We start from the raw sequence: 12,539 nt of genomic DNA, 5'->3' as shown, positions 1-12,539 counted from the left end.
GTTGCCAACCCCATTAGTAATCCTGCTCAGACAAGGGCAGTGAAAACAGAGCCCAAGGCTTTAGAAGCAGCGAAAAAGGTTCAGTTTTGCCAGATAAACTGGACAGAAGTAACAGACCTTGATTCAAGTCTGAGAGAGAAAGTGAGTGTACAAGGGGCAACTTATTGGGCATTGCTTGACACTGGTGCCACTCAGACGTTACTGAGGCCAGATTTAATAAAATCTGAAGAAATATTACCTCAGGAAACAGTGACTATCCAAGGAGTGAGGGGTCAACCAGAGAGTTTGCCTGTGGCCCTAGTGAAAATGGAATGGAGAGGCCGAAAGGGCCAATATAAAGTTGGTATTAATGCCCAGCAACAAGAACCAGTAATACTGGGAAGAGATGTTATGGGGGCACAGGGGAAAATATATGTAGTGACCAGACAGCAAATTGGCAGAGAAAAAGAAGCCATATTAAGGGGGGCTGAAACAAACAGGGTGGAATCTGTTAACCAGCCTCAGGTCACCGTAGCAACCACTAGCAGGCCTGCTGAAGAAGACAAACTGTATCAAGTGGTCTCTGGGGAAGAAGCAGATCAATTCAGGGAAGAGCTGCATAAAGATATAAGTCTGAAGCAGATAAAGGAACAAGCGCTGACCCAACAGATTCCTTTCACTGACAAACTGAGGAATCAAGTTGTGTGTGAGAATGGGATTTTATATAGACTGTGGATGCCTGCTGAGAGAAAGGATGAATGTGAACCAGTGAAGCAATTGATAGTACCTAGCAAATACAGAACCAGATTGCTAGAGGTAGCCCATGATGTCCCATGTGTTATTCTGGGAATAAAAAAGACCAAGAGGAGATTGGCTGCACATTATTATTGGCCAAATATCTCCAAGGATGTAAAACAACATTGTCTATCTTGTGGAATATGCCAAAAGGTGGGAAAGAGTGGAGTAAAGACCAAGGCACCCTTAAAGCCCCTTCCTATAATTGGACAACCCTTTTATAGAGTGGGAATAGATTTGGTGGGCCCTTTTTCCAAACCCACAAGGCATGGCAAGAAATATCTAGTGGTGGTGGTGGATTTTGCCACCAGGTACCCAGACGCAGAAGCACTGAGATCTGTAGAAGCCCCTGTAGTGGCAGAGGCTTTATTAAAAATCTTTATGAGGCTGGGTTTCCCTCATGAAGTGCTGACAGATCAAGGCAGTGTATTCATGGGAGAAGTGATGCAATGTATGTGGAAATGTTGTGGTCTAAAACATCTAAAGACCACTACTTACCATCCCGCCACTAATGGGCTAACTGAGAGATTCAATGGAGTTTTGAAGGGCATGATAAGAAGCTATGTTCAAGATCACCCACAAGACTGGGATGAACGGTTGGGATGCTTCTTATTTGCATACAGAGAAGTCCCTCAAGAGTCAACAGACTTCTCACCCTTTGAACTCATGTTCACTAGAAAAGTGAGGGGACCTTTGGAACTGCTAAAAAATTCATGGGAAGGAACTCTGGGAGAGTACAAAACTTCTGTAGTAGATTTTGTATTGGAATTCCGCAATAAATTAACATCAGTGATGGAAGTAGTGAAAGAGAATTTGAGTCAAGCACAGGAGAAGCAAAGTTACTGGTATGACAGAACAGCCAGAGAACGTGTGTATGATGTGGGAGATATGGTTATGGCGTTCATACCCAGGAAACATGACAAATTACAGGCTAACTGGGAAGGACCATATACCATCAGAGAAAGGCTTGACACAGTGACATATGTAATCACCACAGACCAATTAAACAAAAGCAAAGTGGTTCATGTAAATATGTTAAAGCCTTACCATACCAGGGATGCAAAGGTGTTGCAAGTTACCTTATTCCCTGAGGGAAGTGGGCCTGAACTTCCAGATTTGGTACAGGAAAGCAAAGACAAAGGAGGGGTAGATCAAGTGGAATGGTCAGAGGAGGTGAAGGAGGAAGTAAAAGAGGAGATTCTGAGAGTTTTGAAAACCTATAGGAATCTCTTTAGCAACAAACCTGGCCGAACCAGTATAGTTATACATTCCATTGATACTGGAGATCATGCCCCAATCAGATCTGTTCCGTACCGTGTGAATGGGAAAGTTTTGAATGAGATCAAAAAGGAGGTGGAAGAGATGCTGGAATTAGGAGTGATCAGGGAATCCATCAGTCCCTGGGCCTCAAGTATTGTCCTGGTTCCGAAAAAAGATGGAACGACAAGGTTTTGCATTGATTATCGGCTAATCAATAAAATTACTGTCCCAGATGCGTATCCTATGCCTAGGGTAGACGCAATGTTAGAGTTATTGGGGGCAGCAACCATTATCTCTACACTAGATCTCTGTAAAGGATTTTGGCAAATGGAACTAGACGAGCAATCCAGAGCCAAAACTGCCTTCAGTACACCAGATGGGTTATATGAGTTTCTGACTTACCCATGGGACTAAGGAACTCACCAAGTTCATTTCAGAGGCTAATCAATACTGTGTTGCGAGGCATGTCAGATTTTGCAGTGGCCTATATCGATGACGTGGCCATTTTTAGCAAGTCGGTGCCTGAGCATGTCCAACACCTGACAACAGTATTGGAGGCCTTAAGAAAAGCAGGCCTCACAATAAAAGCTAAGAAATGCCAGTTTGGACTAAAGGAAGTAATCTATTTAGGACATAAGGTGGGGAGTGGGAAAATCACCCCCTTATGGAGCAAGGTGGAGGCAATACAAGCGTGGCCGATCCCCTTAACCAAAAAACAAGTAAGGGCATTTCTGGGTGTGGCTGGTTTTTATAGGAAGTTTGTGAGAAATTTTGGGGAAATAGCAACCCCCTTGCATGAATTAACAAAGAAGAAGTGTTCTGAGCGTGTGGTATGGACGGATGAATGTCAGAAGGCTTTTGATCTACTGAAGCAAGCCTTGTGCCAAGGACCCATATTAATAGCACCAGACTATGAGAAACCATTCATCGTGGCTACAGATGCGTCGGACCTGGCGCTGGGAGTCGTCTTGCTACAGGAGAGAGAAGGCACCAGACATCCAGTGGCGTACCTGAGTCGCAAGCTGACGCCGAGGGAGAAAAACTATTCGTCGGTCCAGAAGGAGTGCCTAGCGGTCATGTGGGGACTGAACAAGTTGCGCCCATACGTGTGGGGACGAAGATTCACAGTGACTACGGATCATCGGGCCTTGTTATGGTTGCAGACTATGAAAAACCATAACACTATGCTGCAGAGGTGGTCCTGGGCCCTACAGGACTATCAAGTGGACTTCCAGTTCATAAAAGGCAAGGACAATGTACTGGCCGATGGACTTTCCAGGCAAGTGGCTGGGACTGCAGTGACGTGACCAGATAGAGGAACAAAGAAAGACATTTTCCCCATAGAGACTTTTATTTGTTAACGCGACGTATAAATCCTGGAACAGGAATAATACTCTGCTGTTGTTTAAGGGGGGGGAAATGTGATGTTCCTATATTAATGTATATATGGTAAGTGTTGTTGTTTTAGAAGATACATGGTAAGTGGAGTGAAAGAGGGGGAGTGAATGGGCAGTAGAATGCGAGATGATTGGCTGAGTGTTTAAAATGGCTGAATGTATAAAAGGAAGAGTGAGAGTGGAATCTGGGGGGGAGAAGAGAAAGAGTGGATTGCTTGGTGGGGTTTGAGAGAGTTGTTTGCCAGGAGAGCGTGAAGAAGGAGGGAGGTGGAGTTCGGATTAGTATTGAGTAAAACCATATGCTTATGTGCCTTAAGAAGAAATCTTGTTAATCTTGTTAGCTTTGTTATCTTTAATAAATACTTAATTTGGTTTACCAAAGGCCTGATCCTTGGCTGGGGTTTCACAGACCAGAAGGGAGGGTGAGGTAATGACCAAGGCTGAAGGGGAACTGTAACAAATGGTGGCAGCGGTGAAGAGAATAACAATACCAGTATTCAGAGTCTCTGGGAATACTAGTATTGGGACGTTACTGGTGGTTGCCTAGCAGGGGGATCTGTTGAGATCTGTGCTAGAGCGGATAGGTAAACCATAAGAGAGTGTGGTCCGGACTGGTGGAGTCCCTGGTGGTGCCTAGAGACAGGCAGTAACCACGAGCAGGTAGGAACCTGACAGGGAGAGCCAGGGAAGGACGCATCACAGGGGTCCATCTATAATGTCCCATAAATCCTCTTTTATCAGCAAAGCCCGCATCCTCGGCTTCCAGCTGCCATAATTCTTTTCCGTCAATCTTTCCATTGGCAAGCCTCCCCCAGACACGTTTACAGCCATGTTGCTCACCTCTGTCTGGTACAATCAATCAAGCTGCCCTCTGGAACTCCGTCTGCCTTTCAGACCAGCAACTTACTCTTGTGTAACACGCTGTGGATCTGGGCCCATAACCCCTGTTGAAGTGTGTGCGTTGTTGCGTGAAACAGCATACGTTACGTTGGAGTTAAGTTGCTCAAGAAACTTCTCAGATGCATTAGATCAGGTTAAGAGTCTTTTATTAAGACATTATGGCTTAAGGCTTTAAGATCCCCCCCTCTAGGAGAGAAGTTCTCAGTTCAAAGACATTACACAGAAGACTCAGCTCAACACAGATAACTGCTAGAACTCTCCCAGTCTATCTTGATGCTGCCATGACAACGGCCTTGGCTATCCGTTCCCAGACTGGGCAAAGACATAACTTCTCTTAGCTACAGATTTCCACACTTTCAGACTTGATGGAAAAACACTCAGTGACAGTGTGGTTCAATGGTCAACACTATGCTCTGCCTCCACCATCAGAGGTAGTATACTTCCGAATACCAGTTGCTAGAAACCGCAAGACAGGAAAGTACTCTTGTACTCAGGTCCTACTTGCAGGCTTCTCGTAGGCATCTGTTTGGGCACTGTGAGAACAGGATGGTGAACTAGATGGGCCATTGGCCTGATCCAGCAAGCTCTTCTTACATTCTTATCAACTTAAATTGGCTGCAAGCTCTTCTGTGGAAGCATGCACATAGTTCGACTTACCATGTCAGGTGAGCCAGGTCATTGATGTCAGATACAAATGAGATTAGAACAAAATTTATTTATCTGAAAATACTTCATTTTTTTAATCTTGATTTTAGATTACAGTCATTTAGGGAACAGCTTTCAAGGGCATAATAGTCTGTTTGGGGAATAGCCTACATCTTCTCTTTCATTTTAATTTTTGTGTGTATATTTTCTCTTCACTAAAGATATGTGTCGACATTTAAACCGTATGTGAAACGTACAATAGAACAAAGTAAAGCACCATGGAAAACCATTGGACCACCAAAAGTCCAGGTGCCCTCTCCAAAAGACTTCCTTCAGAAACATTCAAAGGAACCAAAGTTACCAAAGCGTATGTTTTTCATTTTTCATTTATTTGTGTAATGTATAGCATTTATATTCATAGGGTTTTCATGATAAAAGGTGTTCGGATCATTCGGACCATGGTATCCCGATCTCTATGTATGGATGTGAAAGTTGGACAGTGAAAAAAGTGGATAAGAGAAAAATCAACTCATTTGAAATGTGGTGTTGGAGGAGAGCTTTGCGGGTACCATGGACTGTGAAAAAGACACATAATTGGGTGTTAGAACAAATTAAACCAGAACTATCACTAGAAGCTAAAATGATGAAACTGAGGTTATACTTTGGACACATAATGAGAAGACATGATTCACTAGAAAAGACAATAATGCTGGGAAAAACAGAAGGGAGTAGAAAAAGAGGAAGGCCAAACAAGAGATGGATTGATTCCATAAAGGAAGAAGCCACAGACCTGAACTTACAAGATCTGAACAGGGTGGTTAATGACAGATGCTATTGGAGGTCACTGATTCATAGGGTCGCCATAAGTCAAAATCGACTTGAAGGCACATAACACACACACAGCATTTATATGTCCTTTCTTCCAGTGCACGTTCAAAGCAAGAGAACCACCATATAAAAATATCCATAAATGCAAGACAAAAACTGAAGAGCAGAACAAAGCAGCTAAAAACATACATCAGCCAGTCCAATTCCTTCTCAGAAGAAATCCTCAAAGACTGATGAGAATGTTAGTGTGAAATTAAAACCAGGGAGGGAAATTCAACAGGGCGGCTATTCCACATTCTTAGGGTTGCTGGTATAACGGCAATGGAGGCTAGACCATTAGGGCAAATGGGGCGCTACCCCACCAAACGCAGTCTTCCCTCATCCAACCCCCACCTGCCTGCCTTCTTACTTATAACCATTCCGGGGGGAGGGGGGCACTGCTTGTCAGGGTCCTCCTCCTCCTCAGTCTTGGTGCTGCCCATGTAGAATTCTGCAGGGAGGAGGATGTGGACAAAACTAGACTTAGGTGGCTCTGCCTGTCATTGGCTGTGGCTTCACCTTCTGTTGGTCTCCTTGTCTTCTGCCCTACTAGGCCCAAGCACCAGTCACTGCTGTGTAAAGGCCCTATTGTTAGCAGCAGACATCCAGATTGTGTGCAAAGATGGTAACTGCTGAATGCGGGGGAGGAAGTTGATGCTGAGAAAACCTAGACGATCGAAGCCTAGATATTTATTTCATTCTTATCCCGTCCTTTATCTGAGAAACTCTGGGAAGTTACATGGTTGCCCTCCTCTCCCCACATCTTATTCTCACGGCTACTCTGTAAGATAGAATTAAAATCACTCTCAGCACCATTGGTAAGTAGTGATGTACATCCAGCTCTCACTAAACTTAGTCTAATCTGATTACTAGACTACACTGACTCTGTATGGGATGAGTGTTTCAGGCCATGCAGAATTTTACCCAGATTAAGAAATAACTTAATCTGTACTCTCTTGGATACATGAGCAATTATATTCTAGTGATTTTAAGGACCATAGGTTTGTATGTTTAGTTTTTGCCTCTGATCTGGATGTACATGGCTGGACATCACATCAAGGATGTTTGGCTTTTGTTTGGCATGCTAAGTCTGCATTTTTAAAAGCAAGACTAAATAGGCCAATCTACAGCATGCTTTGGAATGCTCACCCAGTTAATAGAGAGCTCTATTTAACTCTCCTTATAGCTCTTCAAATGGAAAGTTTGTGAATAAATGTATATACTGGCAAAAAGAGCAGTTATGGAACATGGCATTTCATTTTCACAAAAACAGTCCCTGTGAATTTGGGAAGTGTCACAAGTCCCATTTCACCAGCTGAAATGGCCCAGGGGCATTAGAATTGGGGCCCCAAGCAATAAGGTGCCTCAGTGTTGCTGACTCCAAATATTTTTATAATATGATTTGTTAGACACCTACTACAAAAGTTTCAGTGTGACATACTATACAAAAAATACATTGCAATATAAAATGTACAAAAAGTATGAAAAACAAAAAGATTTAAAAGGACAGCAAGCATTGAAGATGATAACTGACTAATTCTAAAAGCAACAGAAATCCCACCTGCCTCCAGCTACATACACATGACCATGATCAAAATCATGTATGCACAAATATAGTACACCTAGCTTTTTTTAGCCTTTATGGAAGTGCATCTTCATATTTTTTTGTTCCTTTCCACAACTCTGTTAAATTGTATCTTTCGTCCTTCACAGAAATGTCTTCGGCAGTGTCTTCGTATATCTGATCTAGATAGTTTACAGCAGTTATTCAGTTTCTGTATTATGCAGGCCATGGTAAACCCCTCTCCAGCCAGTCACTCAGTCACTTGTTACACTTGCTGCTCCCAATAATCCTCCTCTTTATGATGCGTAGTGTGATAAGGAAAAAAGCTGTCTAGGGCTGGAAGACCAGAACTCAGAAAACCAGGGGGCAAAGGTGAAGGTTGAAACATCAGCAGAGGTTTAACAAGTCTGGCAAACTCCTGTGCCACCTTTTGAGGAACAGAGCTTTTCAAGTTTCATTTAGATTTGTCTTGGGTTTTGAGACACATAAGAAAAGCTGTAATTTATTTTGTGATTTTTTATTTTTTAAAAAAAAACAGGGGAAAAAGACCAAGAAGGTAAAAAAATGAGAGAATCAAATGTGCCTAGAAGGTCAGATCATCCAATTATGGGAGTTCAAAGTACAAAGAATTTCATAAGCACAAATGCAGCTAATGTTATCATGGGAGTGGCTAAGAAACCTCTACCAGTTTGCGTCGACAGGCGACAGGGAGACAAATTTATTCTTGAAACTTCAGGACTTGTTCCAAAATATCTCAAGAAAAAGGTATGCTTTATAAACAAATGAAATGATGGCACTAAGGAATAATCTGGTAGATTTACTAATGGTGAAATCCTATACATACTTAGAAATAACTCCTGTTAAGTTCAATGCGGCTTACTCCTAGGTAAGCAGGTATAGGATTGCAGAATAAGTCTCTAGTTCTTTGCACACTGAATGGATTATATGTCGGGAGAGAGACAGAGGGAGTGTAACTCTGTTGATTCTCCTTGACCTCTCAGCGGCTTTTGATACCATTGACCATGGTATCCTTCTGGAGAGGCTTGCGGAATTGGGAGTTGGAGGCACTGCTTGGCAGTGGTTCCGCTCCTACTTAGTGGGTCGTCTCCAGAAGATAGTGCTTGGGGAACATTGCTCGACACCTTGGGTTCTCCAATGTGGGGTCCCGCAGGGTTCGGTTCTGTCTCCCATGCTTTTTAACATTTATATGAAGCCGCTGGGGGCGGTCATCAGGAGTTTTGGAGTGCGTTGTCATCAGTATGCTGATGACACGCAGCTCTACTTCTCCTTTACAACTTCTTCAGGTGAGGCAGTCGACGTGCTGAACCGTTGCCTGGCTGCGACAATGGACTGGATGAGACCTGACAAACTGAGACTCAATCCTAACAAGACTGAGATGCTGTTGGTGGATGGTTTCTCTGATCGGATGGTGGATATATACCCTGTCCTGGATGGGGTTACACTCCCCCTAAAGGAACAGGTGCGTAGTCTGGGAGTCATCTTAGACTCTTCCCTCACACTTGAGGCTCATGTAGCCTCGGTGGCCCGGAATGCGTTCTACCAACTTCGGTTGGTAGCCCAGCTACGTCCCTATCTGAGTAAGGAGGACCTCTCATCAGTGGTACTTGCTATGGTAACCTCGCGTCTGGACTACTGCAATGCGCTTTACGTAGGGCTACCTTTGAAGACGATTCGGAAGCTACAGCTAGTGCAAAATGCGGCAGCCAGACTGCTAACAAGAACTAAGCGGTCTGAGCATATAACACCTGTGCTAGCCCGTTTGCACTGGCTTCCGATATGCTTCCGGGCCAGATTCAAAGTGTTGGTACTTACCTATAAAGCCTTATACGGCGCGGGACCACGATATCTGTCGGAACGCCTCTCCCGATATGAACCGGCCCGTACACTACGGTCTACTACGAAGACCCTCCTCCGGGTTCCGACTCATAGGGAAGCCCGGAGAGTGGTGACAAGATCTAGGGCCTTCTCAGTGGTGGCCCCCGAACTATGGAATGGTCTCCCCGAGGAGGTGCGCCTGGCGCCGACACTATCATCTTTTCGGCGCCAGGTTAAAACCTTTCTCTTCTCTGAGGCATTTTAATTCCTGTTAATTGTAAATTATTATATTTTGATTTTAGACTGTACAGTTTTGTGTACAGTTTTGTGTTATTTTTATTGTATTTTTAATGTTCACCGCCCAGAGAGCTGTTGCTAGTCGGGCGGTATATAAGTTTAATTAAATAAATAAATAAATAAATTATATGGGCTATTGACCTGATCCAGCAGATTCTTCTTATGTATTTATGATATGAGTCACATTTCTAGAAAAGAAAAATTCTAAACCAGAAGTTCCTGTCCCTAAACATCTTTGTTGGGAAATCTCTTTTCTAGAACATTTTTAGTGAAAGTAAAAACATTGATGAAAAGCAGGAATATTTTTGTTTTTGAGTATTTTATAAAACGCCTTAGATGTTTAACATATAACTGTGAAGACTTGTATTTATAAAAACAGAGTAATGGAAGAATGTAATCAATCCAGATCCATCCCCTTTCACACAAAAATATTCCTACACCAGCAACCTTCCTCTTCTGCATGCTTCACTATCCATAGGGAATGAAATGGATTTTCTGCTAAGGCTGCAATTCTATATCCATTTACCTGGGAGTAAGTCCCATTGAATTCACTGCGACTTACTTCTACGTAGAAATGGCTAGGATTGCACTGTGAATCTGCAATCTCAAAGTCTCTAAACACTTCCATAAATTTCAGTTAGAAGCTTCCTGTATATATAAACATTCTGAAACAAAATTACATCAAATAAATGGCAACATTTTTCCTGCCAAAAAATAATTTAGAAGACTTGACCTGACAGGTTCTCCATAAAAGTTGTACTTGTGGTTCTGGGACATGTGTTATTGATACTGCAAGTGAGAACCACAAAAAAATGTTGTGGTGTGGAGTGTTCCTGTACCTTCTTTCAGGATACTCATTTTTCTCTCTCCCACCCCCAGTTGTATGTATATGTTTTCTAAAGATTTTTTTGTTCTCAAAACTTTCAAGCAGTTCATATGTCCCTCTTGCGTTTAGATGCTGCTGTTTTGGCTACATAAGGATCTACACTCAGAATGAGTTCACTGTTTGTATATATAGGATTAATCAGAAAAAGTTCCAAGTAGCCTTTCTTTGTAAAAATAAAATCGAACACTTACATTACACATGGGTCTTTTTTGAATATTTTATGAATATTTTTTCTTTTTATGAACATTTGTAAGGTGCATTCTTCTTGTAGGATTATGGCCTTACTCCAAAATATGTAACAAAGCGAAGTGAAGATGTAAAGAGAGCTCAGGAAGAGTATGATGCCTATGTCAAGGAAACGCTCAGACAGAAAGCCATGAAACGGCTCTCTGATGAAGAGAGGGAAAGTCTTATCGAGGTATGTAGGTCGATTTCAATTAGTTTGTACATCTTACAGGCATAAATAGGAAGGGGTTTATGAATAGAATTGCAATTAGGAAGAGTAGTAGCTTTTCACTAGATGGAGCTCTAGAATAGTTATCTGTAGGACTGAGCAAGTCAGAGATGACAGAAATTTCAAGCAGTGAAGACCTGTCTGTTTTGAAAGATAGATTTCATGTCATCGCACCATCGTATCAACCTTAGTGGACCACTGTGGAACCTGTTTGCAATTAGAGGCATTTCAAAAGTTTTTGTCCCACAGAAAAAATGAAGTTGGCCACATATTTTTTTCTTGTTACAGTGTGGGGAAACTGCTGTTGTGCAAGGCAAACTATGTGTGTTTAATATGAAATATATCCCACAGTGTTCAGTGTACCTCACTCCCAGGAAAATGCGTATAGGGCTGCACTCTGAGGATGTGAGCCTATACGTGTTTGCTCCGAAGAAAGCCCGGTTGAGTTTGATGAAGCTTAAATGCAGGTAATTGAGTACAGCAGTTTTTCCCAAACTTGAGCTCTCCAGATGTTACTGGACTCCAACAATCCAGCCATCATGGCCAGTGGATAGAATTAGAGGAGCTGTCATTCAAAACAGCTGGAGGGCACCAAGTTGGAGTATTAGGATTGCAATCCTGTATGTATCTACACAAAAGAGAGTTGCATTCCAAGGTTAGTATGCAATAACTGGGTGGTGAACTGCTGGCCTGCAAGCTGAACCCTAAGCATTTTTTGTCCCACACAACCGCCAATTTTGCCTGCAACAGTAGCAAAATATGCAGCAGGTAACATTGCAGCATAAGGCTGGGCAGAGAGATAAGCACAGCACAACTCAAAGGGGAAGAAAGTACCATCTTCTCCACTCTTCAGTTTAATAATCCGAAGAGTGGAGAGGACAGTTTTCCTCCCCACTGTGGCACTGCACTGGGCGGAGCGGGCAGTTGAGGAGCGGGCAGTGGATGCAGTGTGCCTGTCTGTGTGTGTACTTGCATGTGGCTGTCTATGTGTATCTGTGCTCTGGTGTGAGTATGGGTGTGTGTGTATGGTATGCACGTGCATGTACAAGTGAAGGTTGGCCAGGCCCAACGCTGGAATAGCAGCCTTAGTGGATGTTTCTATAATGCTGCGTATACTAATTGTTCTCTGTCTACTCCAAATAGGGTCTCAAGAAGAACTGGGAAGAGGTTCATCATGAATTCCAAAGCCTTTCAGTAGAAATAGATACAATACCAAAGAAGCTTCATAAAGAAAGGCTGGAAACGCAGATGAAGCAGTTGGAACATGATATTCAGACAATTGAGAAACACAGAGTTATTTATATTGCAAACAAATGATGAGAACATCCTTGGAAATATTCTCTTCCTGAGATGAAAACAAAGTTACTTTCAGTGAGCAAGCAAAAATACTTATATATTCAATTGTAGAAGAATATTTAAATTTTAACAAGATACTTAGAGTGTTATTGTATTTTATTTTTGAAAGTTTTTAAGATATCTATTTTTTTCAAATAAATATCTACTTATTTTTTTCCTGATTGTTCAATGAACTATACTTTATTTTTAAATAAACCTCTAAAGGTTCTAGTTGTCATTATAGCAAGTAACATGATGAATGGTAATAATTCAAATAAATGTGTAAATAAAAGCTGAGAAAGATACGGGGATAGTTAATAAAGA

General features: G+C 42.3%; 1 protein-coding gene across 2 annotated transcripts in view; it reads left to right on the top strand.

Moving 5' to 3' along the window:
• Positions 1–12,539, top strand: part of ENKUR (enkurin, TRPC channel interacting protein) — a 25,297-nt gene extending 12,758 nt beyond the window's left edge. For both annotated transcript variants that reach the window (XM_061586138.1, XM_061586139.1), the window contains exons 3-6: positions 5,198–5,343; positions 7,946–8,172; positions 10,698–10,844; positions 12,024–12,539. In XM_061586138.1, the coding sequence (XP_061442122.1) occupies positions 5,198–5,343; positions 7,946–8,172; positions 10,698–10,844; positions 12,024–12,197 (694 nt within the window). In that variant the 3' untranslated portion in view covers positions 12,198–12,539. The remainder of the gene's footprint in view (positions 1–5,197; positions 5,344–7,945; positions 8,173–10,697; positions 10,845–12,023) is intronic.

Source organism: Rhineura floridana, chromosome 10 (genome assembly GCF_030035675.1).
Source record: "Rhineura floridana isolate rRhiFlo1 chromosome 10, rRhiFlo1.hap2, whole genome shotgun sequence".
NCBI classification, from domain to species: domain Eukaryota; kingdom Metazoa; phylum Chordata; class Lepidosauria; order Squamata; family Rhineuridae; genus Rhineura; species Rhineura floridana.
The sequence above is the reverse complement of the archived record's forward strand: the minus strand, read 5'-3'. Positions and strand labels throughout refer to the sequence as shown.